Genomic DNA, 26,986 nt, shown 5'->3' with positions numbered 1-26,986 from the left:
TTGTAATCCAACTGAGAGAAAAAAAATGTATTCATAAAGTCTATGTTGTTTACTACATAATTGGTAGCACTGAGTCATATTTAATCCAGCTGGGTAGTATCTCTTATATCCTTCAAGCTTTAATATAAGTATATGAGTGTTAATATATATATATATATATATATATATATATATGGATGAAAAGATTCTTAAGTCTCTGATACTTTCCTCTGAACATAGAAGAAAACATCTTGTAAAATAATATCATTTTAATAATTGTCTGGAAACAATCCATCCCATTATGTTACTGGGTTGAGGGAAAGACGGTTACTATAGTTTTCAGTAGGGGAAAGTATGATATTTTTATATGGTGACCTTCAGTTGTGCTAGAATAGTTATCGCAAACTATGAAGGCAGAAAAATAAGTCACGGAATTATTTTTGATTTACTAACAGAGTTATCAAATACCCACCTGAATGAAGTACAATCTAGCGTTTGATTTGAAAAGACATTGTTTTTCATTTTCTTAAACTTTCCTGGAATATTATAACTAATTAAACTAACAAATTCACTCAAGCTAACATACGAAGTAGAAGTATTTATTTAAGGTAGGTGAAAACGAAAGTTTTAAAATAGAAGTTTGAATATTTATTTGATATAACTGAATTAGTAATCAAAGATACATCACATACTTTTTAGTGTATTTTAAGCATTGTAACCGAAATGTTTTCAATAAATTACGTGCAAAGGAAGTCGTTCGCTCATTGCTACAAAATTATAAATTTTGTAACTTTTTCGTCTTCTTCTCCAGAATGTGAACATGTTTATATTTACAAAAAGGTGTTTTTCGCTCAAAAGGAAATGAGATAAAATTACGAATATAAACTATATAACGTAGTAGTGATATGGGGTTTAATAAAATTTTCTTTGCCGTTTGCATAATCCTTGTTATTCAACACTGTTATGCAATAAAACCAGAAAAAAAGTCCACCCTATGATAGTTGCAGTCGTTACTTCTGATCTACTACAAGAGGGTGTTACCTTAGCATTTGAGTTCATCATTAATTATCAATTATACTACTTGCAAACTTCCACATCTACAAATGTTTTGGAAATAACAAGATTGCTAAGGGAATGTGAAGAAGGATTAGCTGCAATCAAACTGAAATTAAAGTCCTGCTACGTCTGAAAAGCCTTATTATTACACCAACTTAGGCATTTTAAACTAATGCTTTAAGTATTTTAATATATTCACAATTATGCTTTGTGCTTCATTCCCTAACGCTTACAATAACGAATCTAGTTTAATAATCAATACGTAAAAAATTTACCATTCTACTTATTATCCTGGCTGAGGTTTTACATTTTGTATCATTATAAGGCCTTCAATTAAACAAATCTGGAGTAGGGTGCGCTTTAAATTTGAATCCAAAGTCAAAAGGTTTGGCAATATTACCAAGGATGGTTTATTCTGTTGAGAATGGTTTCGCAATCAATCTAAAACAGTGAAGTGTTATAGGAACTAAAATAAGTGTGAGCTTAATCTCAACCAGCAGCGTTGGAGATCTATAACAACATGATGGCATGCTGACTGTTGACAGATGCAAACAGATTCTTATCCTTTCAGGAGAAACACCTGCTGGACATCTTCATGGTCCCAAGCATACAGTTGTGGTGAAACAATACTTGAAATAAAAAGAAACTAATCAAAGACTTACGATAATAGCTTGGTCTGCAAAACGTCCAAATATAAGTACTACTGAGGATGTTATATGGAGACTGAAAAGGTAAAAATGAAACGAAACAACGATTTGGACAATACTTCAAAATATGCGTTGACAAACTCACGGTAGCATAACAGAAAGGTATACTGTTCTATGTGAAACAAGTACAAAGTATTAGCGCATTGTACAATATATTTATTTGCATTTTGTGTAATAATGTGTTGTATTAGCGATAAAATGACCATTTAGTTACAATTACTCATTGTTCATGATTCATGTACGTGCGTCACTAGTATATTTGTAAAAGTATTTATAATACTCTATATCATATTACACACATGAGATTTTTTCAATAGGTAAATTCTTTATAAAAATATTTACGCTATTGTTTGGTTTGCAAATGAAATTTAACAACTAGATGAATATGTTCCTAATAACATTTTTATCTTTACTTCAGATAAGTCCATTTTTGACATTTGCAACACAGTGACTATGCGTGTCGTTTCTAGTGTTGACAGGTCCTTTATGTTTAACAGTTTAAAGTTTGTTTTTATTCATAAAGAAAATTCACCCATAATAAACAAAATAAACAATAATATTTGTTATTGTCGTGAATAATCGTTGTATTTTTTCACATAGTTGTTGGTTTTGGTTTTTTACTGGACTCGTGATATGTGCGTGTGTGTGTGTGTGTGTGTGTGGTTTACATCAAGGAAGAATGCATACTGAAAACTGACTTCATGGAGGGACATTGATGTAAGATTTGGCTAGCTTCAAATAGCTTCATAGTCTATGACCAGGAAATTCTTGTGCGCTACTAGAACTTCGTAGGCCTTACAGTTTAACAATGCTATAAATCAGATGTATTGCTCGTGGAGTATCAAGATATCTTCTCCAGTGGACCTCATGACTTAGGCCAAACAAATTATATTTCTTATAGAATTGATAGAGGAGATGCAGTCCCAATATGTGATTTAACCAGACGACTCTCACTTGCGAAATAAGCCGACACATTCAAAGCAGTAAAAGCCATGGAAAAACAAAGGGTATACCGAGTTCTAGAACTTGGTCACATTTATAGCATTAGTGAAGCAAAAGAATGGCTCTACAGGATTCTGTATTTATTACCAGGAGGTGAATGATGCCACAGAAAAAGATGCTCACCTTCTGCCAAGGAATGACTTTATTTTCGATGCTTTATATGGATGAAATGGTTTTCAGCATTGAATTTTAAAAGTGGACATTTCCACCTATACTTTGACAAAGCAAGTACGGGGAAATAGTCTTCATTGCAGAAAATGCGTTGTTACAATTTGAGTTACCCATTGGATTACGGAATGCACTTGCTACATTTCACAAACTAACAGAGTGTGTTGTCTTTGAACTGTCCTGGAACATCTTACTTGTGTGTTTGGATGATATAATCATACATGGAAATGCTTATGATGGGCTAAGGATAGTTCTCGATTGGCTTAGAAAAAATAACCTTAAGCAGAATCCAAAATGGTGTGGATTGTTCCATCAACAAGTGAGGTTTCTGAGACACAGTCAGCAGGGACGAAGTATCTATATGCTGTGTAATAATTAGCCAACACTAAATAAGTTTCATGAAGTAAGAGAATTTTATGAATTGCACTCTTAATATCGTCGTTTTGTAAAATTATTCTCTGACATAGTATATCCTCTTCATGAATTACTTGAAAAACTAAAGACATTTTGTTGGACCACAGTATGTGGACAGGCTATAAAAGACGTAAGAAAAACTAACCACTATTCCTGTATTAGCATACCAAAGTCTAAAAGATCCATTCATATTAAATAAATATACCAGTGACTTTTTAGGGCGTAGCAGTGTTATCACAACTATAATAAGGAAAATAATTGATTATATAGAAATTAGTGCTGCAAAGAGGAGGTATTGTACCATTTAGAAAGAGCTACTAAAAGTTGTTTGTTTCTTATGTGATCTAAGTGATTACCTGTATCATCAAGAGATTTACGCATCATGCCAGTCTTAAAGCTTAACATTTAAGTCACGGTAAACGAGCCTTCCGCTAATACAGCGGTATGTCTTCGGATTTATAACCCTAAAACCAAGGGTTTGATATACAATGGTGTGCTCCACAGATATCCAGAAGTGGTTTTGCTATGAGCAAACACACATTCAACGAGCAAAAAAAAATTGTCAGGAGAAAACGATAAATAAACCCAGTTTTTTTTCATTTAATTCTGATGTGGAAATGGATCCTTGAATAAAATTTGGCACTGTTTCTCGCCATTACGGAAGAAACATTCAATAAGAATAGGCCTTAAGATAACTAGTTAGAAATATGAGAGTCGTAATTTAATTGCAAATATTTTGAGAGACTGTATCATCGATAGTATCATTAATAATGAGCCTTTTGTGCTCACGAAATCTCTCACTAATTTTACAACCTCTCTCAATACGTTTGTCATGAGTCAGCGATAATGTATAGACCTAAGAGAGAAAAACACAGGTTTCGATTCCTTTTGGGTGCAGATATCTCGCTGTTTAACTCTGCACTAAACATACAACAACAACCATTCAGCCATACATGAAAAGTAGTATAGATCACAAGTTATACAGTAGATGACAAACTGAGGTAGACATGTGGAAAAACATTTAATCTGAAAATGAAAGTTAGCTCCAATAATTAAAATACGACATGAATCGCAGATCACACAACTTGATTGTTTGCAAGAAATACATACTGGAAATGTGAGTGAGGGTTAAAGAATGTTTTCAATATCATGTGTTGTCGATAGGTTTGAGTTTGAGGTATATTGCTTACCTTGTGAAGAGCTTCATTTCTGAGTGGGGTTGGATAATTACGTGAGAGAAGAAGCAGGTTATTTATTCGAATATGGTGGTGAAATTCTCCTTTTTGTTACAAAGATACTGTAAATGTAAAAAAACTGTGAAAAAGGATTGGTACGTACGATAAAGGGAGGACTATAAGATTTAAAGAACAAATAAGGGTGAGAATGTATATGTTTGTAATGGACAGAAGTAGTGAGTATGTCACTGTCGTTATTTATGTACAAATCATGGAATGGAACATGTGTACAAGAAACATGCCAACGAAAGCTCAATACTGATGAAACTAAGAAATGAAAGTTATTAAACTTGCAATCTCAATATTAAATGCGCTTTAAACGTCTTGTCATTTTACAGTTTTTTAATATGTCTAATGTTTGTTTTGGAATTTTGCACAAAGGTACTCGAGGGCTATCTGTGCTAGCCGTCCCTAATTTAGCAGTGTAAGACTAGAGGGAAGGCAGCTAGTCATCACCACCCACCGCCAACTCTTGGGCTACTCTTTTGCCAACAAAAAGTGGGATTGACCGTAACATTATAACGCCCCCACGGCTGGGAGGGCGAGCATGTTTGGCGTGACTCGGGCGCGAACCGGCGACCCTCAGATTACGAAGCGCACGCCTTAACGCGCTAGGCCATGCCAGGCCCTAATATGTCTAATAAATAAGCTACTTACGAAGTATGCATTAGTAAGTAATTAACTATATAACTATATTGTAAGTCAGGAACTACAGACACAGGCCGAGACCGTCTGGCTGAAGAGAGGGAGGAAGAAAAGAGTAATGTCATCAATGAGGAAAACGTCACAGTTCCAAAAATAATGAGTGTGTTTCGACATCGCAATGACAGGCGGTCATTAAGTCATTCAACAAAGTGCCACTTTAAGGACAAATTAATTATAATTGATTTAATTAATTAATTGGACATTATTTAATAAATTAGTATTAATAAATTAATGAATTAACTATACATTATTTAATAAATTAGTATTAAGCGTCCTTTTTATGACCATTTAATTAGAAATGACTTTGTGGTTTAATTATAAAAGAAATTAGTGTGTTAAGGATCCTTTTTAGAGATAACTTAATTAATTAACCATCAAATTAATGATTAATTATATTCTTATATTCCACAGCCAACACAGCGCGCAGTTGCCTGGCATGCTGCTGCTACATGTCCAAACCTTTGGCATTGGTAACACTGTGTTACAACCGCTGATGGTGTTTTGGTTTGTTCTGCTGTGCATTTGTGATACCACAATGTGATACCATTATTTATTAGCTGGGTTATTTCTTGGGTATTTTCCGTAACTAATTTGATTAGATTAGTTGGGTTTTTTAGTTATATTAGAAATTATTCGTTCAACTGAAACGTGTTTTATGTTTAGTTCAGTTAATTCATCCTTAATATTTCCTATGTCAATAGAGTGGTGCAACCCCTGATTTCAAAAGATTTATGTGTTGGCCTAGCTAGCTCCAGGTAAGTGTATAATTATTTCCCTGTTTTGAATGCTTCTAAAGGCCATTCTTTCAGTAATCTATTAAAGTCAACGGATTTCTGTCCTTGAACAAGGACCCCGCCGCGAGACAGACGCTTAATGTTAGTAATGCTAATTTTAGGTTTACACCTGAATATTTCTCTTGCTAGTTGTGGTTGGTTGTAGTTTCCTGGTATGTCTTGTATGATTATGGGTTTTTTTGGTAATTTAAATATATTTTTTGTGTGTGTTTCCGTGCAAGACTAGAGGGAAGGCAGCTAATCATCACCACCCACCGCCAACACTTGGGCTACTCTTGTACCAACGAATAGTGGGACTGACCGTCACGTTATAACTCTTCAACGGCTGAAAGGGCGAGAATGTTTGGTGCAACGGGTATTCAAACCCGCGGCCCTCAGATTACTAGTTGAACGCCTTAACCCACCTGGCCATGCCCGGAGACAATAGTGGTGGGTTAAGGCAAGAGATTAGCTTCGGATCCACCCAAAACGGCTTCTCATACAGATCGTTATCTCATTATTTTCCAATTAGAAGTATTTTCAATAGCATAAAACATTCAATTTAACTAATATTGTCGAGATACTGTGAAAAATATGATGTATTTGACTGTATTTACTCAGTAGGTTTGAAAAAGTCAAGGCTGCATCAAGGTGTTGGTTGCTGAGTTTAAAATATATTTTTTTTTAGAATGGTCTTTCCAAAATTACGGTGCGTCTTCCTCGATGCAGCGTTTCACGAGGCATAAAATACGGTAATTGTCGACATGATGAGACATGTATTACATGAGTCATACCACCTGCCACGACGGCCTAGAAACATGTTCTACACTTTTTAGTACCATTAGGTAATCATCCATTATGGTCGCCTGTCTGGTATCAAACTGTAATTTCAGCCCAGCATAGTTATTTTCGCCATCTGGTGATATGTTGTTGAACTTTGACGTCATGGCCCTAGGCAACAGAGGCCTGCAACACATCTCTGGCGACGCTCCTTCTAATTGAAACTTTTGGAACTATGACATTTTCATCTTTGATGACATTACCCCACTTTGCCTCACCCTTCTTTGAGGTAGCCAATCGACGTGCGTGTCTGTATTTACGGGCATTCTGTCATTTTAGTTCTGATGGCAACGCTTAGAGTTTGCTTATAAACATTGTCATTAGGTGTGAAGGTGTTAATATTGAATAAGAGTTCTGTTAGTTAGAGTGCAATATAGTCTCTGTCAAAGACAAAAAAAAGCTTTACTACTTGTAGACCATCCATCACCTGTAGAAAATAATGACGGTAAAGTTGTAGGGAAATGAAAATTGTTTAATTAAATGGCATAAAAAGGATCTGTAATGTGACTGATAGGTGTTGAACAATGAAAAAGATCAGTCAGAAATCAGTTCAGAGGAACAGTTAAATCCAATATTATTGGCCTTCCAAGACTGTTTTGTTTATGAATTTTAAGAAGAATGTAATAAAAAGGCCTGTCATGCACAGTGATGAACAGGATTAAGTCCATCAGTTGTTAGTTTTCACTCACGGGATTAATTAAAACTGCTAGAAATAATGGCTTCTAAGTGGCTAGGTGGATCCTTGTCAGAAACAGGCTAATAAAACGAAGTGTCTGACAAATGTGTTTCAGTTACTATGAAGTAAAGACCAAAGCACCAGACCACGGTAGTATCTCGTTTGTACGTAGGGCCCGACATGGCCCAGTGGTTATGACACTGTACTCGTAATCCTAGAGTAGCCGGGTCGAATTCCTGTCACACTAAACATGTTTGCCCTTTCAGCCGTGGATGCGTTATAATGTGACAGTTAATATCACTATTCATTGGTAAAAGAGTACCCCAAGAGTTGGCGGTGGGTGGTGATGACTAGCTGCCTTCCGTCCAGTCTTACACTGCAAAATAGGGACGGCTATTGCAGACAGCCCTCGTGTAGCTTTGCGCGAATTTAAAAAAAAACAAAACACAATCCTTTGTACGCAGGCTTAATAAGAAAAAAACGTCATATCATGACTTACAGTTAGAGATGATTTTCAATTCATTTCTGATAACATTGTCAGAAGCTTTGTGAATCATGAAGCTGATATTCTATAGTTACTTATGACTTGTTATTATTACTAAAGTTTGCAATAACTTGAAGCTCTAAATTTGAAAAAAACGTTTTTAAGATGAAATAATACTGTTTGAGGTTAAATTACAATTTAAAATTTAGAATATACTGACAAAATATCTTAAGTTAACAGAGTGTCAATGTTTTTTTTTTAAATCTCAAGCTTAGAACAAAAGAACAACAACAATACAAATTTAGAAACATTTTTACCAGGTTATGTTTTCACTTAGCACAAGTGCAACGAACACATTACGTAAAACTATACTTTCCGTACAATAATGACCTTAAAGCAAGCGTTCCATATTTAAACAAACACAAATTTAAAAATTAAAATCACTTATGTAAAAGAAAACGAATACAACCAAAATAAATGCCTTAATGCGAAATTTAGTTTCACATTAACATCGCATTGAAGTATCCTTAACATTACAATAACAGGCTCTGTCTACTTTTTAGCTGTGAATATATTAAAACTTCTTCGGTGGGTGCTTCTAAGTAATTATGATTCATTTGAACATCTCTAAGTTATGCATAACTGTCTGAACCTTGGTATTTCTTATCTAGTCGCTTAGCTCATGTATCGTAAAAATGCCGTTAGTGCTAAAAACATTCGCAAATGCTAAATATATTTTAAGTAAATAAACCTAAACAGGTTAAGCGATGTTGATCACAAATTTTACGCCTATTCGCCTTTAATGCTTTTTCAGCTTTCGCAGTTTAAACCATAACTCTTTAAGGCGGCCTGCATTGGCCAGATGGTTAAGGTACTCGAGTCGTAATCTGAGGGTCGCGGGTTCGAATGCCTGTCGCACCAAACATGCTCGTTCTTACAGCCGTGAGTCGTTATAAAGTGACAGTCAATCCCACTATTCGTTGGTAAAAGAGTAGTCCAAGAGTTGTTGGTTGGTGGTGATGACTAGCTGCCTTTCCTCTAATCTTACACTGCTAAATTAGAGACGGCTACCGCAGATAGCACTCGTGTAGCCTTGCGCGAAATTCTAAACAAACCTTTTTTATGAGATGAAAACTCTTTAAAAAAGCAAAATTCTGTGAGTTAATAGTTATCACAGGGTGAGAAACAATGTTATTTTATTCGTATTTCGTTTGTGTTCATATAAACCTTTGATGGGCAGAGCACAAGAAAAAATTTTGTGTAGCTTTGTGCTACAAATGTTCATATATTTTGAAATCATGTTCTTGTTTTATTTATAATACACTTTTAGTAACGTGCATGCTGGGATATTGCAGTTTTAGTTCGCTAAAAAAAATTTCAAATTATATTCGAGTATTCTTTATCAAGAATATAATTAAAATGATTCAACTATTCTATATGTTCTTATCTCAGGTTGTTTTGGTCAACCATTAAAAGGGTAACCATGCGTGCGAACAAAGTTAAACTAATGTAGGAAAATGAACGTATTATTTGAAAGGTACAAATGCATGCACTGGTCATAAGTAGAAGCAGACCCCTATCCAATTACTCTATGCATACGGATTATTTATATGCTGTTGATGTATGCTTATGTGTTGATAGTTTTTTATATATAATATTTTTGTGATTAACGCACCTCCCTTTTGCCCCTGTAGCGATCTTGTTTAATTTTTTGAGCACTGCCCTAAAAAAGGTACATGTGTGACATTGGCTGGCTTCTGAGAGATTAGTCGCTGAAACGTATGTAAATAATATTCTTCTACGAAAGGTCAGAACCACTACGCCACGCTGTAGGAAACTACTGTTTCATTATACGGAAATCTGATAAAGACTGAGTTTTTACTCGTACGACATTCATTTTATGAAACGTGTTCGTAACTCATTCTCTACGGACGCTTCGTTGGCTCGATGTCTATGTGTGAAAGGTCTCAGGATGGAAATAAGAATGTTCCAATAAAAGTGGAAATTGGAGAATGCTGTTTATCGCGTATTAGCCCTGCGTCCAGAAAATGTATCGGAATAGGTTTAGCAATTTTCACGGCAGTAATGGCCGCTGTAAATGGTCTGCTTCTTAACATTACTGATGGTGTTTCACCAACCATGATATCTGGAATAGCTGCCTTGGGACCAAGTGTCACAGCACTGCCATTGTTAATCTATAGAAGGGAACCTATTCTCTTCTCAAAAAAGAAAATGTCAGTAATAGTTTCTAGATCTCTCTTTGGGACTCTTGGTGATGTTGCTCGATTCATCTCTTTCACCTGTCTTCCTCTTGGAGAAGCATCTGTATTGTACTACTCCCTTCCTGTTTATAGTTTGATTTTTGGATACCTTATATATCGGGAACCTTGTGGACTATGGGAAATGGGTTTGATTGTGCTAGATTTTACTGGTGTATTCCTAGTTGCATCCCCATCCGTTGTCAACGGCGTTTTTGACTTTAGCAATTACATCGGGAAGAAAAGAATTATTGGAACTGTTTTTGCCATCCTTGGCGGTGTGTTTGATGCAGTAAGTATTTCCATGCTCCAAATGGTTCGTGATGTACCATGGACATCTAATCAGGTATGGAGAGGTCCTACTGGAGCTTTCAGTGGTTTTATATGTGCCCGGTTCTTCAACGAATTTTTCTTTAGTCCCTGTGGAACTGAATCGTTAATTATTTTAGCTTTTATATGTCTCTCTATTTGCTATCAAGTTAGCATTTTCTTTGCAACATATTTGATAGCCGCAAGTCACGTTACAATTTTTCTTACATTAGAAATTGTGGTCGCTTTTGTACTTGAAATTGCATTCCTTGGATATATACCGACTGTAACATCTTTATTCGGGGCTGTTTTAGTAATTATCGCTGCAATTATGTTCAACATGAAAGATAAATTTTTGTCATCATTCCAGGAATTTTCCATAAAGAAAATCAGGAATGTTTTCGCCAAGAAATTAGACGAAAAACCTGCGCAAAATGAAAGCACATCTTGTTGATTACTGTCAGAGTTATTTCTTGTTTCTCAAGCAGTAATTAAATGAATACAAATTTTCTTCAAGTAACGAATCTTCAGAAAAAGGACTTTTGTTGAACATTATTTGTATGTATATCAAACTTAAGTAAAAGTCATGCATATTAAGAAAAAAATACATCAATTTTATAAAACATAGACCGACATAGATTTTAATATTATAGTACAATTATCTGAATAAGAAAACGCGTATTAATTTGGGTCTATAAGATAAAATATTTACATTTTTATGACTTTGTGATTATGACATATGAGCAAATTTTATTGTTACAGCTGTTTTATTGATTTTGATATGACCATAAATGTTGCTTTTATGCCTGAGTATGGTATTCATATGTAGTATAAGTTACAAATAACATCTAGTTGTGAAAATATTTAGATATAATCACACAAATATTTTCTGTGAATAGCTTATTATCAGAACCCGTTGATTTGGCATGACATATAGTTCTGAGCAACGTTTTCAAGTCACCATAAAAGTTTCCTGTAGAAGTTAGTAATATTTTAGGATTCTAAGAGCTAATTTTACGTTTTTTTGAAAAAGGAATAAAAACTAGAGAAAAATGAGTTTAAGCACAGCATTTAATTTCGTGTATATCACTTCTTTGGATATCAATTTTCAAGATGATTACGTATTTACAATTTCGTTATGTTTATGAATTAAAACAAACGAAGCTCAGAATATCTGATAATGCACATATAGCTACATGTTTAATTACTACAGTGTAATACACAAAACACGTGTATATCTTTAATATGTTTAATTGTTAGAACATGCTGATATATTTCTGGTAGTTATGATAAGAAAATGTTTGTTTGTTTGTATTTTGAATTTCGTACAAAGCCACTCGAGGACTATCTGTGCTAGAGTCCCTAATTTAGCAGTGTAAGACTTTAGCAGTGTAAAAGCTGCAGTCTACAAGCCATTAATAACACAAAAATGCACACCACCAACTTTCATTGAGCAAGACACATTGAACCTAGATAGTGGATCATTGGATATTGGTCTCATTGAACGACGAATCATGATATACACTCTTCTACTTATTCTCCAGGAATGCTTATGACCTGAGTGTGTTGTCAAACAGTAAAGTTTGGAGGTATAAGTTTGATGATCAGGTGTATGGACTAGCTTTACTGGTTGCTGTGCACAGATTCATGAATGTTGTATCCTGCATCGATGTTGTGAACTATTCTTTGTGTCCTACATTGTAGTAGTTTTATGGTACTGACCATTGAGCCTTCCAACATGATAATGTTTCATGTCACAAAGCAAGGACTGCGGAAACATGGTTTGAAGAAAATAACATGGAAATTTTACAGTGGCCTGCACAAAGTCCCGACTTCAACCCGGTAGAAAATATTTGATATGAAATGGAATACAGAATTAGGGAAAGGTCAAGATCATCTTTTCAGCAGTGGAGCTTACTAATCCCTTAAAAGACGATTGGAGAACAATATCACAGTCTTCCACGACGCACTGAAGTAGTCTTTAACGCCAAATGTGGGCCAACACGCTATTATTATCTTGGAAAAAAGGTATGTTTTATTCATAATTACCCGTATCCCATGGCCTTTGGTAGGATAATGTATGTTAGATGCTGTTCAACCACTATATTTGTAAGCTATGTTGATATGTTATCTGTACTAATTTCATGTTTGTTTGTTTGTTTTTGAATTTCGCGCAAAGCTGCTCGAGGGCTATCTGTGCTAGCCGTCCCTAATTTAGCAGTGTAAGACTAGAGGGAAGGCAGCTAGTCATCACCACCCACCACCAACTCTTGTGCTACTCTTTTACCAACGAATAGTGGGATTGACCGTCACATTATAACACCCCCACGGCTGAAAGGGCGAGCATGTTTGGCGCGATGGGGATGCGAACCCGCGACCCTCAGATTACGAGTCAAACTCCTTAACTCACCTGACCATGCCGGGCCTACTAATTTCATGATAGATATCATTGCATTTTATGAAAAAGGTTTATTTATCACTATGAAATATATCGAATGCATAGCTCTTGATATCTTTTGAGAAGGAAAATTCGAGTTAAGGATATATTTTTGTATTTAATCACAAATTAAAAAACTCATGAGTTTTCGTGTTCCTTAATTCATTATCTACGATTCTTGATGTTTAGCTGTTATCTTTGAATTTTATTTCAATTAATATTGTGATCTGTACAACTCAACTTCCAATTATTAATATATAAATTTGGCCACTCTACAATTTATTTGTAGTAAAGCACAAAGCCACACAAAAGGCTATCTGTGATCTGTCCACCACGGGTATCCAAATCCAGTTTCTAGTGTTTTAAGCCCACTCTACAATAAAAAGCACTAAAAGTTGGCGCCCATTCAGAGCACAGATGATCCATTGTTTAACTTTGTGCTTAACTTGAAAGAACCTAACTAAAATTTAGCAGGCTATTTCAGTTCTAGTAAACTGAGTACAAATGTAACTATGAAAAAATATTAATACGATGTCAACTGTTCAACTCCAGTAATTGGTGTTCATGAAACTAATAAAAACACCTTAGGTGTGAAAAAATGCTAAGGAAAAAAAACAGTTAAGAGTGCGACTTAAAGAAATGAAATCAAAATTGGTGTCAAACTGGCAGTTGTACTTATAATGACTTTTGTTCCACTTAGGACATGATGGTAGGTAAAACAATAAACGCGGCCTAGTTAACTGATGAATGAGTATTTACTGTAAAATTCTTGTCAATGTTATAAATGTAGCTATCAGTTTGGTCGCCAGTTTTGATTTCACTTCTTTAAGATGCACAATCAATCCGTTTGTGGCCAACTTTTTTTCAGTCACATGTAAGTTGTTAATGATTAGATATAATGACTCGATAGTGCAAACATTACCTTTAGGATCGCAACCTTATTATTCGGAACAGATCTTTATATTAAAGAACTAAACAGGTTATTTAAAGTATATGTGGCAGTTATTCCTTTCTAAAGGAAGTTTAATAGCTTTCTTTACAGTAACACCATGGAATTTAGATTAACAGCTTCTTGTCATGTTCTCATGCAATCGGTACAGCTATTATTTGTTTTGAAATTTCGCGCAAAGCTACGCGAGGGCTCTCTGCGCTATCCGTCCCTTATTTAGAAGTGTAATTGTTTGATATGGAGTTTAAGTTACTTCTAGCCTAAGGTTTTCGTTACCCGAAACAAATTTTATGTATACGTTTGGGCGTGTTAAAGTGAAAAGTTGTTTCAACTCTATGCTCGATTCTTTGTTTTTGAATTTCGCAAAAAGCTACTCGAGGTCTATTTGTGCTAGCCGTCCCTAATCTGGAGTCTAAGACTAGAGGGAAAGCAGCTAGTCACCACCACCCATCGCCAACTTTTGGGCTATTCTTTTACCAACGAATAATGGGATTGACCTAACATTATCACGCACCCACGCCTGCAAAGCGAGCATGTTTTGATGCGATGGGGGATTCGAACCCGCGCCCTTCAGATTATGAATCGGACGCTTTAACTTACCTGGTCATTGGTAGAGCTCGGTTAAACATCATTAATTATGCTATTTTCCTCAGCTAACAACAGGTATGCTAAACGCATTTAACTGGGATACTTTCATAAAAGTCAGTAAGTTTATGTTAAAAACTTTACAATGAATCATTAATAATAATTGTTCACTAGCTTGATTATTTTGAAAACTTGAGCTAGAAGCTGGTAATCTATTTCGCTTAGCCTAACCAGTACTTATGTATCTACACATCCTTTCATTTTTTAAATTTTGCTGATATAATTCATCCGCCTTTATTTCCGATGAATAAAATTTAAAAACGGTATACTTTTGCTTTTGAGTGAAGCTCTAGTAAAAGTGTTAGATGACGGCTCACGTGATACTTTTCGTAGGTGAGCGCATAAGTTTTAGGCAAATTTGAGCGATTTGTGTTTAATAACTTTACACATACGAGTTATTTTTACACCAATTAACACTTCTAATTCTAGGTTTAAAGGATCTATAAGTACACCGAATTTTCTATGAAATAAAGTGTCCGCACTTTTGTTATTAAGAAAAAAATATAGGAAGACACTCAATACTCAATAAAAATTTTGAGATGTTATATCTCAGGTATTTCTTAATGGATTGCCTTGAAATATGGTATGTGAAGTGAGAGTCCAGTAGATATACTCACTGAAAATATACATTAGGTTGGGTTACCACAGTTTGAGATACAAAAGATGGAAAATCGCTAAGCTGTCACTCCTGTTAAAAATACAGTGAGGCCCGACTTGGCCAGATGGTTAAGGCACTCGACTCGTCATCTGAAGGTCGTGGGTTCGAATCCCCATAACACCAAACATGCTCACTTATTCAGTCGTGGGGCGTTATAAGTGACGGTCAATCCCACTATTTGTTGGTGGCCTTTTCTCTAGTCTTACACTGCAAAATTAGGGACGGCTAGCGTAGATAGCCCTCGTCTAGCTTTGTTCGAAATTGAAAAAACCAATAAACAATAACGCAGTGTTACCGCAGCAGGTTGTTTAAACTACAATTCTTTTCATTTTAATTAGCTTCAGTCTGACATTTCAGCAAGATGATATTCTATTATTAGCTAAGCTAACAAAGGCCATTTTTGACTATATTTGATGTGTGTTTTCTTATAGCAAAACCACTTTGGACTATCTATCTGCTGAGTCTACCGAGGGTAAGCGAACCCCTGATTTTAGCGTTGCAAATCCGTAGACTTACCGCTGTAACAGCGGGAGACTATAATTGATGTAAATTTTATTTCCTGAAAATATGCATAATTTCATATATAAGATGAATTAGCTATTGAATTTAGGTGTTCGGTTTGTACATAGCAATAAGCAAATACTCAAAGAACAGAAAATTCAGATAAGAGTAGTTTTTAAGCGCAAAAGTTACAGAAGTTCTTTGAAATTCAACAGTTGAGTTCAATTGACACAAATTGACTTGATGATTCATCTTTTGTTTGGCATGTACTAACCACTTTAAGCTTATGAAATATGACGCAATTTTGTAATAGACTTGGAATTGTTCGTTGCGCAGATCATTAAATATTTTAGCTTAGAGATGTATTAAAATGTAAAATCTACCAATTGTCTGCCCGAATCATTGTTCTTGGCTGAGTATACGGCAAACAAAAGCCGCGTATAACGTACACATACACTGTGCTCTTTGTGTGTTTCATTAAAACTTTAGACGCTACGGTATTCGTTAATAATCGGGTAAAGATTAAAATGTTACAGACGTAACAATTGTAATGTAAGAATTAGCAAGGTTGTAGGTTGGTCATTTTATTGTTTTGGAATCTTAAGGTATTTTTTAGAAATGAAAGTCGAATATAGTATATTTGTTTATTGTTAAGCATATTGCTACACAACAGAGTGTCTATGTTCTATCCTCTGTGGTTATCGAAGTCCAAATATTTGAGTCATAAATTCTCTTACTTCCAGGTGAGCCATCGAAGACGCAGAATATAGTTAAAAATCTATAATAGCCTTATGTATGAAGATCTAAAGTGCGTTATAAAGAAACACCGCGTTGCACTGTAGCATTTATAAAATTTTATTTCTTCAGCCTTCTTAAATATCTCATTAGTAATTTCAAACTGGTTGAAAGACATAATAGTTTTACATAGAAAAGGAGAAAAATAACATTTCTACTTCCTAACATGCAGCATATATTTACATATCGCGTTATATGAAATTACTATAAAAAAACTGATGCTCAACTATAGGTTGTCCCACGAATTATGGAACTTATTTAAAAGCGAAACAGGATATGGTAGTTTAAGCTTTGAGACAACGTTTTTCTAGCTTTTGCTAGTTCATTAGACTGATTTGCTAAGTTAGTAGAACTATGGTAGAATATCTCGGGTTCAAGGATGACTGGATAAAATAGTAAAACCAAAAAGAGTCGAAATAGAAGTTATCATATACAAAGAATCTATGTTTTCATATGGAAATAAACAAACGTATCAGATGTTGAAAACTTAGTGAAAGAATTAACTGATAGATACATGGAGCAGCGCTGTACTTAACATTTATGTATGCTTGTCTAGTTATGTAAATAACCAACTTTTTCTTTTACTATCCACCAATTCAATATTCTCTCTAGCGACTTAAATAATTAAATTACCGTTACTCTCTCTCTCTACCTCTCAAGTGTTAAAGTATTCTTTCTACATATCAATTAAATTTCTAAACCACTTGTTATTTCATGTTAACATCAATAATGCTTTACTAATTTTTCTCTTTTATATTTGGAATAATTACATCTCACGTCTGTTAATAATATCGTGAATGATTTTGAACTTATTACCTTGACCAGGAGGTGATGAAAACTACAATATGAGTTAAGGTTGTGAGGAAGATAACCAACTGAAATGTAATAAAGACAGGTAAAATATCAATTAAATTCAATAGTCTAATACCATGATATAGAATATTTGTTATGAAGAAACTAGAAACTAGCTTTGATTTATTTCAATCTTCTTGAAGTGTGCCACAGAGATTTATAACAGGATATTATTAAAATTCCGTAACCTTATTAAGAAATGTGAGGAAGAAATATATTCCTTCTATTGAGTAGCATTATGAAATTTTCTATTATAATGTAATATTTATTTTCGTGTTTTTAATGGTAATAAATCCTGAATGAGAGAGATGTAACGGATGAAACTACCTCCAGAAAAGCTAGCGGGATTCTCTTACAGGTAGCAACATCAGCAAAATTATTAGGGATCAAATTTGACTCAAAATTAAAGTTGATACTACACATTAATAGTATAAACCCCAGAATTAGGAAAAAAACAAATTACTTTATTAGAGCGACTGTCAACAAACAAGTAGCTTCACCAGAAAACATATTAAACATTTATAGAACATACACACCACTAGTCGTAGAATGTGTGAGTGTTTTCTTGTAGCATAGACATATCGGACTATCTGCTGTCAATGAAGGAAATCGAACCTCTGATTTTAGCGTTGTAAGACTATGCTTGTATAACGTGGATAAATGTATCAAAAAGACACATGAACAAACTACAGCGAATACAAAATCATATTTGATGACAGTGTATAGAATTCCGTGATCAATAAATTGGGAATTTCTACACAACTGTTGAAACATGCTAATACACTCCTGGATAACTAGCTTCAATATTACAAGAAAAATATTAATTAAAATGAATTTATGAGCAAATTAGAGAGTTACACGATATATGATGAACCAAGCCCTAGATACCTCTCCCCTCTAGACATCATAAATAAGAAAATTACAGGACAAAGAGTGCCAGGCTTAACTGAATCCTAGAGTCAAATTTAACTTTATTTAAAAATAATTGTATATGTAAAACTAGGATTTTGTGTGTGCGTATGACAGCTAAGTGGAACTGTATTGTGAACATGTACGAAAAGTGCGATCATAAATAAGTGAAGCTGGAAAAAAATACGAGTCAATATTACCCCATGAGCTGGACATTCACAAAAAGAAGTGTTAATTGAAACTGCGGTTTATGGACAAAATTTAACATATTGTGAGTAAAGTAAAGAGAGCTATTACCTTGAATTTTACATTACAAACAAAATAATAGTTCCTGAAAGGGAGGAATGTTTTACTCTGAACCTGACCCCTCCTGGTCCAAAACATGAAACGACTTATGATGAAAAAAAGAATTAGCATCCAACTAGTAGTCATGTCACCAACCTGAGAAAGAGAGGAGGAGTGTGGTAGTTTTAGTTGTTAAAAATACGTTAGTAGCATTTGCTATTGGTTATATCGATTAACTCAGTTAATTTTAACTAATGTTGTTAATATGTCAAGATTGTTGAAAAATTATGTTATTTTCGTTTTATTTATTTTCCTAATCTTGTAATTGGGGAACAACATATACGTTTTTGATTTCATCGCTTGTAATGTTTACAATATGTGTAACACCTGATCTATTCTGATCATTACTTTCAATAACTCTTACACCACTCCAACTGATTACAAAATCAATTTGAGGTTTAAGAGTAACACTATTATATTAAACTCTTTAATCGAGAGGCCCGGCATGGCCAAGTGATTAAGGAACCCGACTCATTATCCGAGGATCGCGGATTGAGAATTCCCATCACACTAATTTGCTCGTGGGGGCGTTATAAGGAATCATTGTTAATAGTATAAAATTTTTTCAAATAGTTTTTGATATTATAATTCTTTTCTATCTTTTGTCTGTTTAATTTGTGTTTTTGTTGAAAACGTTTTTTGATTTGGTATATTTTATTTATTTGTCTGAAGTGAAACAGCTTTTTGTTTTTTATATGCTGTTCTTAGTTTATTTTTGTGAACATTTCTAAAAGATATGTTTGTTGCAATATAACCCATTTACATATAAGAAACCTTTTGTAATATTTTTGACCTCATTATTTGTTATCACTTCTTTAAGTAGTACATCTAATAATTCAACTATTTGATTATGTAACTTTTTACTTTTGTTTCCTGCTATTAGGTCATCAGTTACATTTCTCTAATTAATAGAATAATATTTAACCACTTATTTTTATATTTTTAGACGGAGCTCTTAAGACTTTTAATTTTTTCGACATATGATTCAATTTTGTTTGTTTGTTTGGAATTAAGCACGAAGCTACACAACAGGCTATCTATATTCTGCCTACCACGGGTATCGAAACCCGGTTTCTAGTGGTGTGAGATTACAGTCATACTACTTTGCCACCGGCGGGGACAGCAAAATAAGAAATATATTATTGGAATTGTTAAGCAGAAATACCTACATTTTAATTTTGGTTCTTTCATAGTAATTGTAAGTTTTTTGGTAGAAGATATTGTGATATGAATTATATCTTCTATAGTTTTCAACTTTATTATCGTTTCTTGAAATTCAACTTGAGGAATAGCTTAAAATTTCATTTTTAAATCAGTTGTCTATGAAACTTTAACCTTTCGTATTTTACTCTACTAAATCTTCTGCTTCATTACTCTTTCTTCGTTTTGTTTCATCAGTCGCTTTAATTTATTGTGTATTCTTCATCTTTTTCACTGTTCATTTATTCATGTTGAACGTACAGTTAAAAGTATTTATTTTATTCTTCATATTGTAGTTAACTGCTTCAACATACAGTTAAAGGTACCTGTTTTATAATTTAACTTAAAATTAAATAAATGATAAATATTAAACCAGAAAAGCTAGAAGATTTTAATCAAAATTATTTGCTACCTACACATTCATTTCGTCCTTTAATCATTTGTCCTTCTTATTGCAGAGAACTAAATTTGTTGTTAAACCTATTCCTAATGAAATAAACTGTTATAATCTGTACTTACGTGCAAAAAATGTAGCAACTCTAAGTATGTAAATGATGTTGATATAGATGAAACTTTCTTGATGTTTTTCGAAGATCGAATGAGAAAAAGCAATGCATAGCATAATATAAAATATTTAAGAAGGAAACATTATTTTCTAATAAACGTAAATGATATGACAGATGTTAATAGTTTAGATCTTATAAATAAACTTCATGTTTTTTCATAATTGTATTAATGAAAAGAAACAAGATGAAATAATTGACTTTTTATCAGTTGAAAAAGAAATTCATCGATAATTTATTTATCACAGACTTATTATTGAACTCCACCTGACATCAAAAGGAAGTGTCTTTATTTCATCTTTTGAATTTTCAGAATAAAAAATAAGACAGATCATCAGAGAAATAAATAATAGATGGATCTAAGAGTATTGATCAAATATATAAAACATATAAAAACCATTAAAGAATAATATGATTTTTATTATATCTTAAGTCTCCTAATGTGAGATATACAAGGAATTTAAAACCACTATGAATAAATAGGGGAGTAATTGAAGAAAAAATTATTTGTATGTCGGAAAAGATATTAATGTAACCATGATAAGTGTAAAATGTTTATTCAGTACTTTCGCTCTTTGCTATTGTTCCTTTAGCAGCATTAAGTTTGAGAGTTCGTATCACTGAAGTAATCTCTAAGTATATGAATATATATTAGAAAAAAGAATGTAAAAGGTCTCATAACTTTTACAAATAAATGTTAAGTATGTTTAAATGTAAACAAAAATGTTATTGCAGAAGAAATTAACTTAAAGAAGAAAGCTTTCATGCAAACAGTAAAGTACTTTCCAAGATGGATGTACATTAGTCATAAAAAGTTAAATGGATATAAATAAGAGGAAGTGATCTAGTTGGCTGGATGCAAGTGAAACGTGAAACCACTAAAATGCATTTACCCAAATTCCAGTACTGTGATCCTAGCATTAAAAGAGTGGATAAAGCATGTGAGAAACGTGATATCGCCTGCAGTAAATCAAAAGCTACATCTGACAGACATATAACTGATCACGAATTGATGTGAATGCTATTCAAAATCTAGCTTTACGCGATTGCTTGTTTTTTTTTTTTTTAACTGCGCGAAAAGCTATAAAAGGACAATCTGTGCTAGCCGACCATAATTTAGCAGTGTAAGGCTAGAGGGAAAGTAGCTAGTCAAAGATCAAGGTAAATTATTGGTTCTGCACACAGTTTGCACCATTTGAGTCAAATAGTTGAGACAATGGACTAAAGATAAGAAAAAGTCTTTGATTTTTGGATTTCCGATTTTGCAGCATGATCTTAGAAACCATGTTAATAGAAATGATGAGAGGGATTATTTTCAACTTGAAACGTCTGGTGAACCACAACTGTTTATTCAAAGAAAGAAGCATGTATTGCCTTTAAAATGTTATTGGCAGACTTTCAGGAAACAACGAACTTAAATTACGAAAATTTTGTCAATAACATTCCGATAAATTCAAAGAGTTGGGTTGCAATATGAGCTCGAAAGCTCATTTCTTACACCGATGTATTGGACTAGTTCCTTGGAAATCTCGGTGCCATCAGAGAAAAACAATGGTAAGGAATTCATCCAGACATCGGGTGAATATAGAGGAAGTATCAACGAAAGTATAACATCATCACGATGGTTGATTACTGGTCGCTATTGAAACGAGATGTTCCAGACAAATACATAAAAGAAAGATAACAAGCCGTTGTTTGGAGACTAAGAGACGTAGGTTTCACAAAAACGTCAGGAAGAATGAGGATGCATATCCGTTTAACATCAATGTTTTTTGTTTTTCTTCAGTTTGTTTGTATTTTGATTAACAAACATAGTAATAAAAAATGTACATTGTCGTGAACGAAATATTAATTTAATCTAACTATGATGTTTGTTTCCTATTTGTACAAAATCCTTTCGTAATATATTTAAAAAAGAATATTATTTTCAAAATATGTGTAGTTTAATTATAGAAAATTCGTTATTAAAACCAAAACAACTTTCATGAAGTTTAAATGTATAGACCCGTGTTATTATAAGAATATGTAAAGCTGATGGAAAAAATATCAATTAAAAAAATATAGAAATACATTATGGTCCAGAAAGAGGGTTCAGCGGTGTGCAAAATTAAAAAGAGAAATACTTATTAATTTCAAAAAGAAATAATAGAATTTTTATAACAGTAAGATTACTATATAAAACTCAAACGAATTAGATATAAATTTAAAGGAAGAGTTTTTGTGACTCACACTAATTATCAATTGCAAGAAATTTAGTTGGTATGAAATAATTTAAATCTTACAATTGTAATACAGCCTATATTTTAACAATTATGGATATTTTTTGTAAATTTGTTTAGCTATTCAAATCAAAGGTTACACGGGTAGAGAAATAATGAAAGCATTCAAAGTTATTTCCAAATAGATCAAACCGAAAGAAGAGGGAAGCTTCAATAGCTGTAGCACTTGAAGTTCTGTAATGAAAGATTAGAATAAATTAATATATGGAAAGTTTTCCATTTTTGTATCTTTTGATGCAAAGCACAAAGCTACACAATGGGATATTTGTACTCTGCTCACCACGGGTATTGAAACCGATTTCTAGCGTTGTAAGTTCGCTGATATGCCACCGTGCCACTAGGAGGCATTTTCTTTTTGATAAGCTATATTTCTGTGCGCCATACGTAGGACGCGCGTGTACTTGAGTCAATTTTTTATTCACCAGGATTTCTACCAACTCACCGTGAAATTGAAATTATTTTAGGCAAGATTAGAATAAATTAATCAATGAGACCTTGAGCGTGGTCAAATACATCAATCAAAAGAGTTTTATATTCTGATTCCAATGTTGTAATTATATCTCAAATCGTCAAGACAGGACAGTACTATGAGCTATAAGTTTGTATTTAGAAAAATACCACAAAAACTCAGATCCGTTCTTTGAGTCGCTATGCCGCGGATAAAAAATTCAACCTGATAAAGGAATATAATTCATTAATAATCAAAATTAAAAATTATTTAATCAACAAAATATTCACTCGTTTACAATTGAAAGTGATTTTAAAGCTAAGTGCAAAGATATTTTACTGTTTATAATAGAAAAAAAATGAGCTGATGTTTTAGATAAATTAATAATACGTTGTTTATAGTTGAGCACAAAGTTACGCAATGGATTATCTGTGCTCCGTCCACCAGAGGTATCAAAACCCGGTTTCTAACATTACAAGTTCTCGGACCTATTGCTGTGACAGTGGGAAGTTGTGAAAAAGTATAATTACTATTTTTATGTATATTTAAGTATACAAAGATATCTTTAAACATTAAAGCATTGCTTTTGATATCCATTTATATAGACACTTTTTTATTAAGCTAATTTCAAAGAAGAAAATAATAAAAGGGTTCTGAAACAGAGCTTATTTGTGTAAGTTTCAAAAAAGATTTAATTGCTAAATCTAGGCAGAAACAAATGCTTTTGATCTATATTATAAAGTGTATATGAAAATAAAGTTATTCAAGAAATGAAACTTCGATCTGTCCACTGATGTGAATCGAACCATAATTGTTAGCGTTTCTAAAATGTACCACTGAGAACTCAAAATTAGAAACAACCTGTAAAAGCTAATTAAAATAATTAAATTGATGTTTATTCAAGAATTTTTGTTAAGACATAAAATGAACTTAAGCGTTAACGTTAACTTCTTCTGTAATTGTCGAAGATAAGAAGAAACAGAAGAATTTTCATTCAAAACTAAAAATTGAACAATTCTGAAGATTATTTGGAAGATTATGATAGAAATGCTCTTGACAAATTTCTAAAAGAAATAACTAAACTTGAAGCGAGAATATCTGGATGGATCTTAAGAAGTATAGACAGTTTAGAACTTGAAATCAGTAAATATGCATCATAAGGCAGTTCATCGTATAGTATTAAACATGAAGGTTAAGAATATTTTATATATTGTGTATCAACATATTTTCATCAACATATAGAATAAATCATCCAGGACGAGTTAGTAATTATAATAAACCATAAGAAATTAAAGATATTTAAAAAAAAAACATTTAAAGACCTTGTCACTATAAATAATAAATATCTGTAGTTATAATAAAGAATGTAACATTTATCCATTAATTATAACTGACAAAAAACGAAGGCGATATGTTAACTCTTTATACGTAAAAAATAAAACTAACGCATACTATTTGCTCATCAAGAATATCTCAATTAATTAAAAGACAAATAACAAAGTGTGCAAGAAAAACACATCCGTGTGATAAATGTCTTCAATATTTTTATTCAGAGGACAGATTGAAGAAACAAAGAAAACTGTAAGACAAAGAAAGTTATGAAGATTATAATGCCATTTAAATACTCAGTTATAAAATATAAAAATATCAATAATTTACTAAGAACTCGTTTTATTATATATATTTATTTGGAATGATCAACTGAAAAGATTAATACCTGCTATCTAGATCTCCCTTGGAATTATACAAACGCTTATCAAAAACATAAACTTTTGAGTTTTTGTTATTATATCAAGAATGTTTATGGACGTTATTAAGATCCAGTAATTTATAAAGGACCAAACAAACAAACAAACCAAATTCACGGAAGTCCTTAAAAGAGAAGTTGAAGAAATATAAAAGATACATGATAATTATAAGAAAATTGATTTTTAAGTGAAGGAGAGATTAATATTGAAGTAATTTGTCATATTTGTAAAATTTTTGTTTTTTTTATTTCGCGCAAAGCTACTCAAAAACTATCTGCGCTAGCCATCCCTAAATTACCAGTGTAAGACTAGAGGGAAGGTAGATAGTCATCACCACCCACCGATAACTCTTGGGATACTCTTTTATCAACGAATAGTAGGATTGGCCGTACAATTCGAATCTGTGATCGTCATATTACAAGTCGAAGACCCTAACATTTGGTCATGATGTGTCGAAGATTAAGAGACTGACTCATAACAGCTCTAATTTGTTATACAGAAATATTTTATTCATCCCATGGCTTATTCATGATTTGCATGAATATGATAATTTTGTGCTTACCAAAATTAATAAGTAAATTAAATTAATCCAAAGAATAAAGAAAATATATTTCATTTAGTAAAAAAAAAGTTAACGTGGAATTAAGATTCTTAGATTAATTAACTAACGCAATGCCATAATAATTGTCATTTGAATAGTATAAAGTAACAAACAAATTAATATTTTCTTTGAAATCATAAAAGGATCATCGGTTTTCATTTCCTTAGTTTTATAATCTGTGGTTTGTGGGTTTCGATACCCATGTCGGCGAGAGTACAGATAGCCCATAATGCAGCTTTCTGTTTAACTCCAGAACAAACAATAAACCAATTTATGTTGGTACGAGCCTTCTAGATCTTTCGAAAACATTAATTTATAGTGATGATTTAAAACTATTATAACAAATCACAGATTATAAAAGTAAGGAAATGAAACCGATGATTCTTTTATGATTTCAAAGAAAATATTAATTTGTTTGTTACTTTATACTATTCAAATGACAATTATTATGGCATTGCGTAAGTAAACAAAAAGTTTCAGATAAAATGAAAGGTGAGAATAATGAGAAAATAATAACTGAATTTGCATGGTTTAGATATAAAATGTAAGTTTCAAAATTAATAATGATAATATTTATAAACAGTCAAAAGATGTAAAGAAATATATTGTTTAAAATACAATTACATTTGATAAATAAAACGATAGTTTATTCGGGCAGAAATAAATTTATAAAACTATGAATCTAATAAGAAATAAAAATCATGAAATACATTCGATTTACATTAAAAAAGAAACATTGAATTCGAATGATAATAAAAGATACATTTTATCGGATTGTATTAATAATTTAGCAGTAGGCCATTTTTCTATTTGAATCAGAAAAAATGATACAATGGCTTTAATATTTTTAGTTGACAAAAATAGGTTTATATTGATAAAAAAGTGTTATTATGATTTTTTGGTTATTTTTACTTAATATTTCTAAAATTTTCATTTTCCGTCTAACTGCGATTATATGCGATAATATGTATGATGTTCCTGTTTTATTTGGAAGATTTGTTTGTTTGTTTTTGAATTTCGCGCTAAGCTACTCGAGGGCTATCTGCGCTAGCCGTCCCTAATTTAGCAGTGTAAGACTAGAGGGAAGGCAGCTAGTCATCACCACCCACCGCCAACTCTTGGGATACTCTTTTACCAACGAATAGTGGAATTGACCGTAACATTATATCGCCCCCACGGTTGAAAGGGCGAACATGTTTGGTGCTATCGAGATTCCATTAGAGAGAGTCCGAAACTAGATCCAACAAATTTTCTTACAGGTATGTGATGCATAAGTGGCGGTGATGGAGGAGTGGTATAAATACTAGTAAGCTTAGTTGGACGTACCGACTTTCAACTCTTACGGAATGTTGTCCTTAGTACCATAAATTATATGGATCACATCAAGTAAGTCTTTGTATTGGTACACTAAGTACTTATTACAGTCTGGTAGATGAAAACTCCCATCACA

General features: G+C 32.9%; 1 protein-coding gene across 1 annotated transcript; it reads left to right on the top strand.

The window, feature by feature from the left end:
* Positions 1-9,954: 9,954 nt before the first annotated feature.
* LOC143228104 (solute carrier family 35 member G1-like) lies at positions 9,955-11,182 on the top strand. The gene has a single exon (XM_076459432.1). The coding sequence runs from the start codon at positions 9,987-9,989 to the stop codon at positions 11,058-11,060; it is 1,074 nt and encodes a 357-aa protein (XP_076315547.1). The 5' UTR covers positions 9,955-9,986; the 3' UTR covers positions 11,061-11,182.
* The last annotated feature ends 15,804 nt before the right edge of the window (positions 11,183-26,986 follow it).

This window comes from Tachypleus tridentatus, chromosome 10 (genome assembly GCF_004210375.1).
Source record: "Tachypleus tridentatus isolate NWPU-2018 chromosome 10, ASM421037v1, whole genome shotgun sequence".
Classification (NCBI taxonomy): Eukaryota; Metazoa; Arthropoda; class Merostomata; order Xiphosura; family Limulidae; genus Tachypleus; species Tachypleus tridentatus.
Note: the sequence above shows the minus strand (reverse complement) of the source record. Positions and strands in the feature narration are given on the sequence as shown.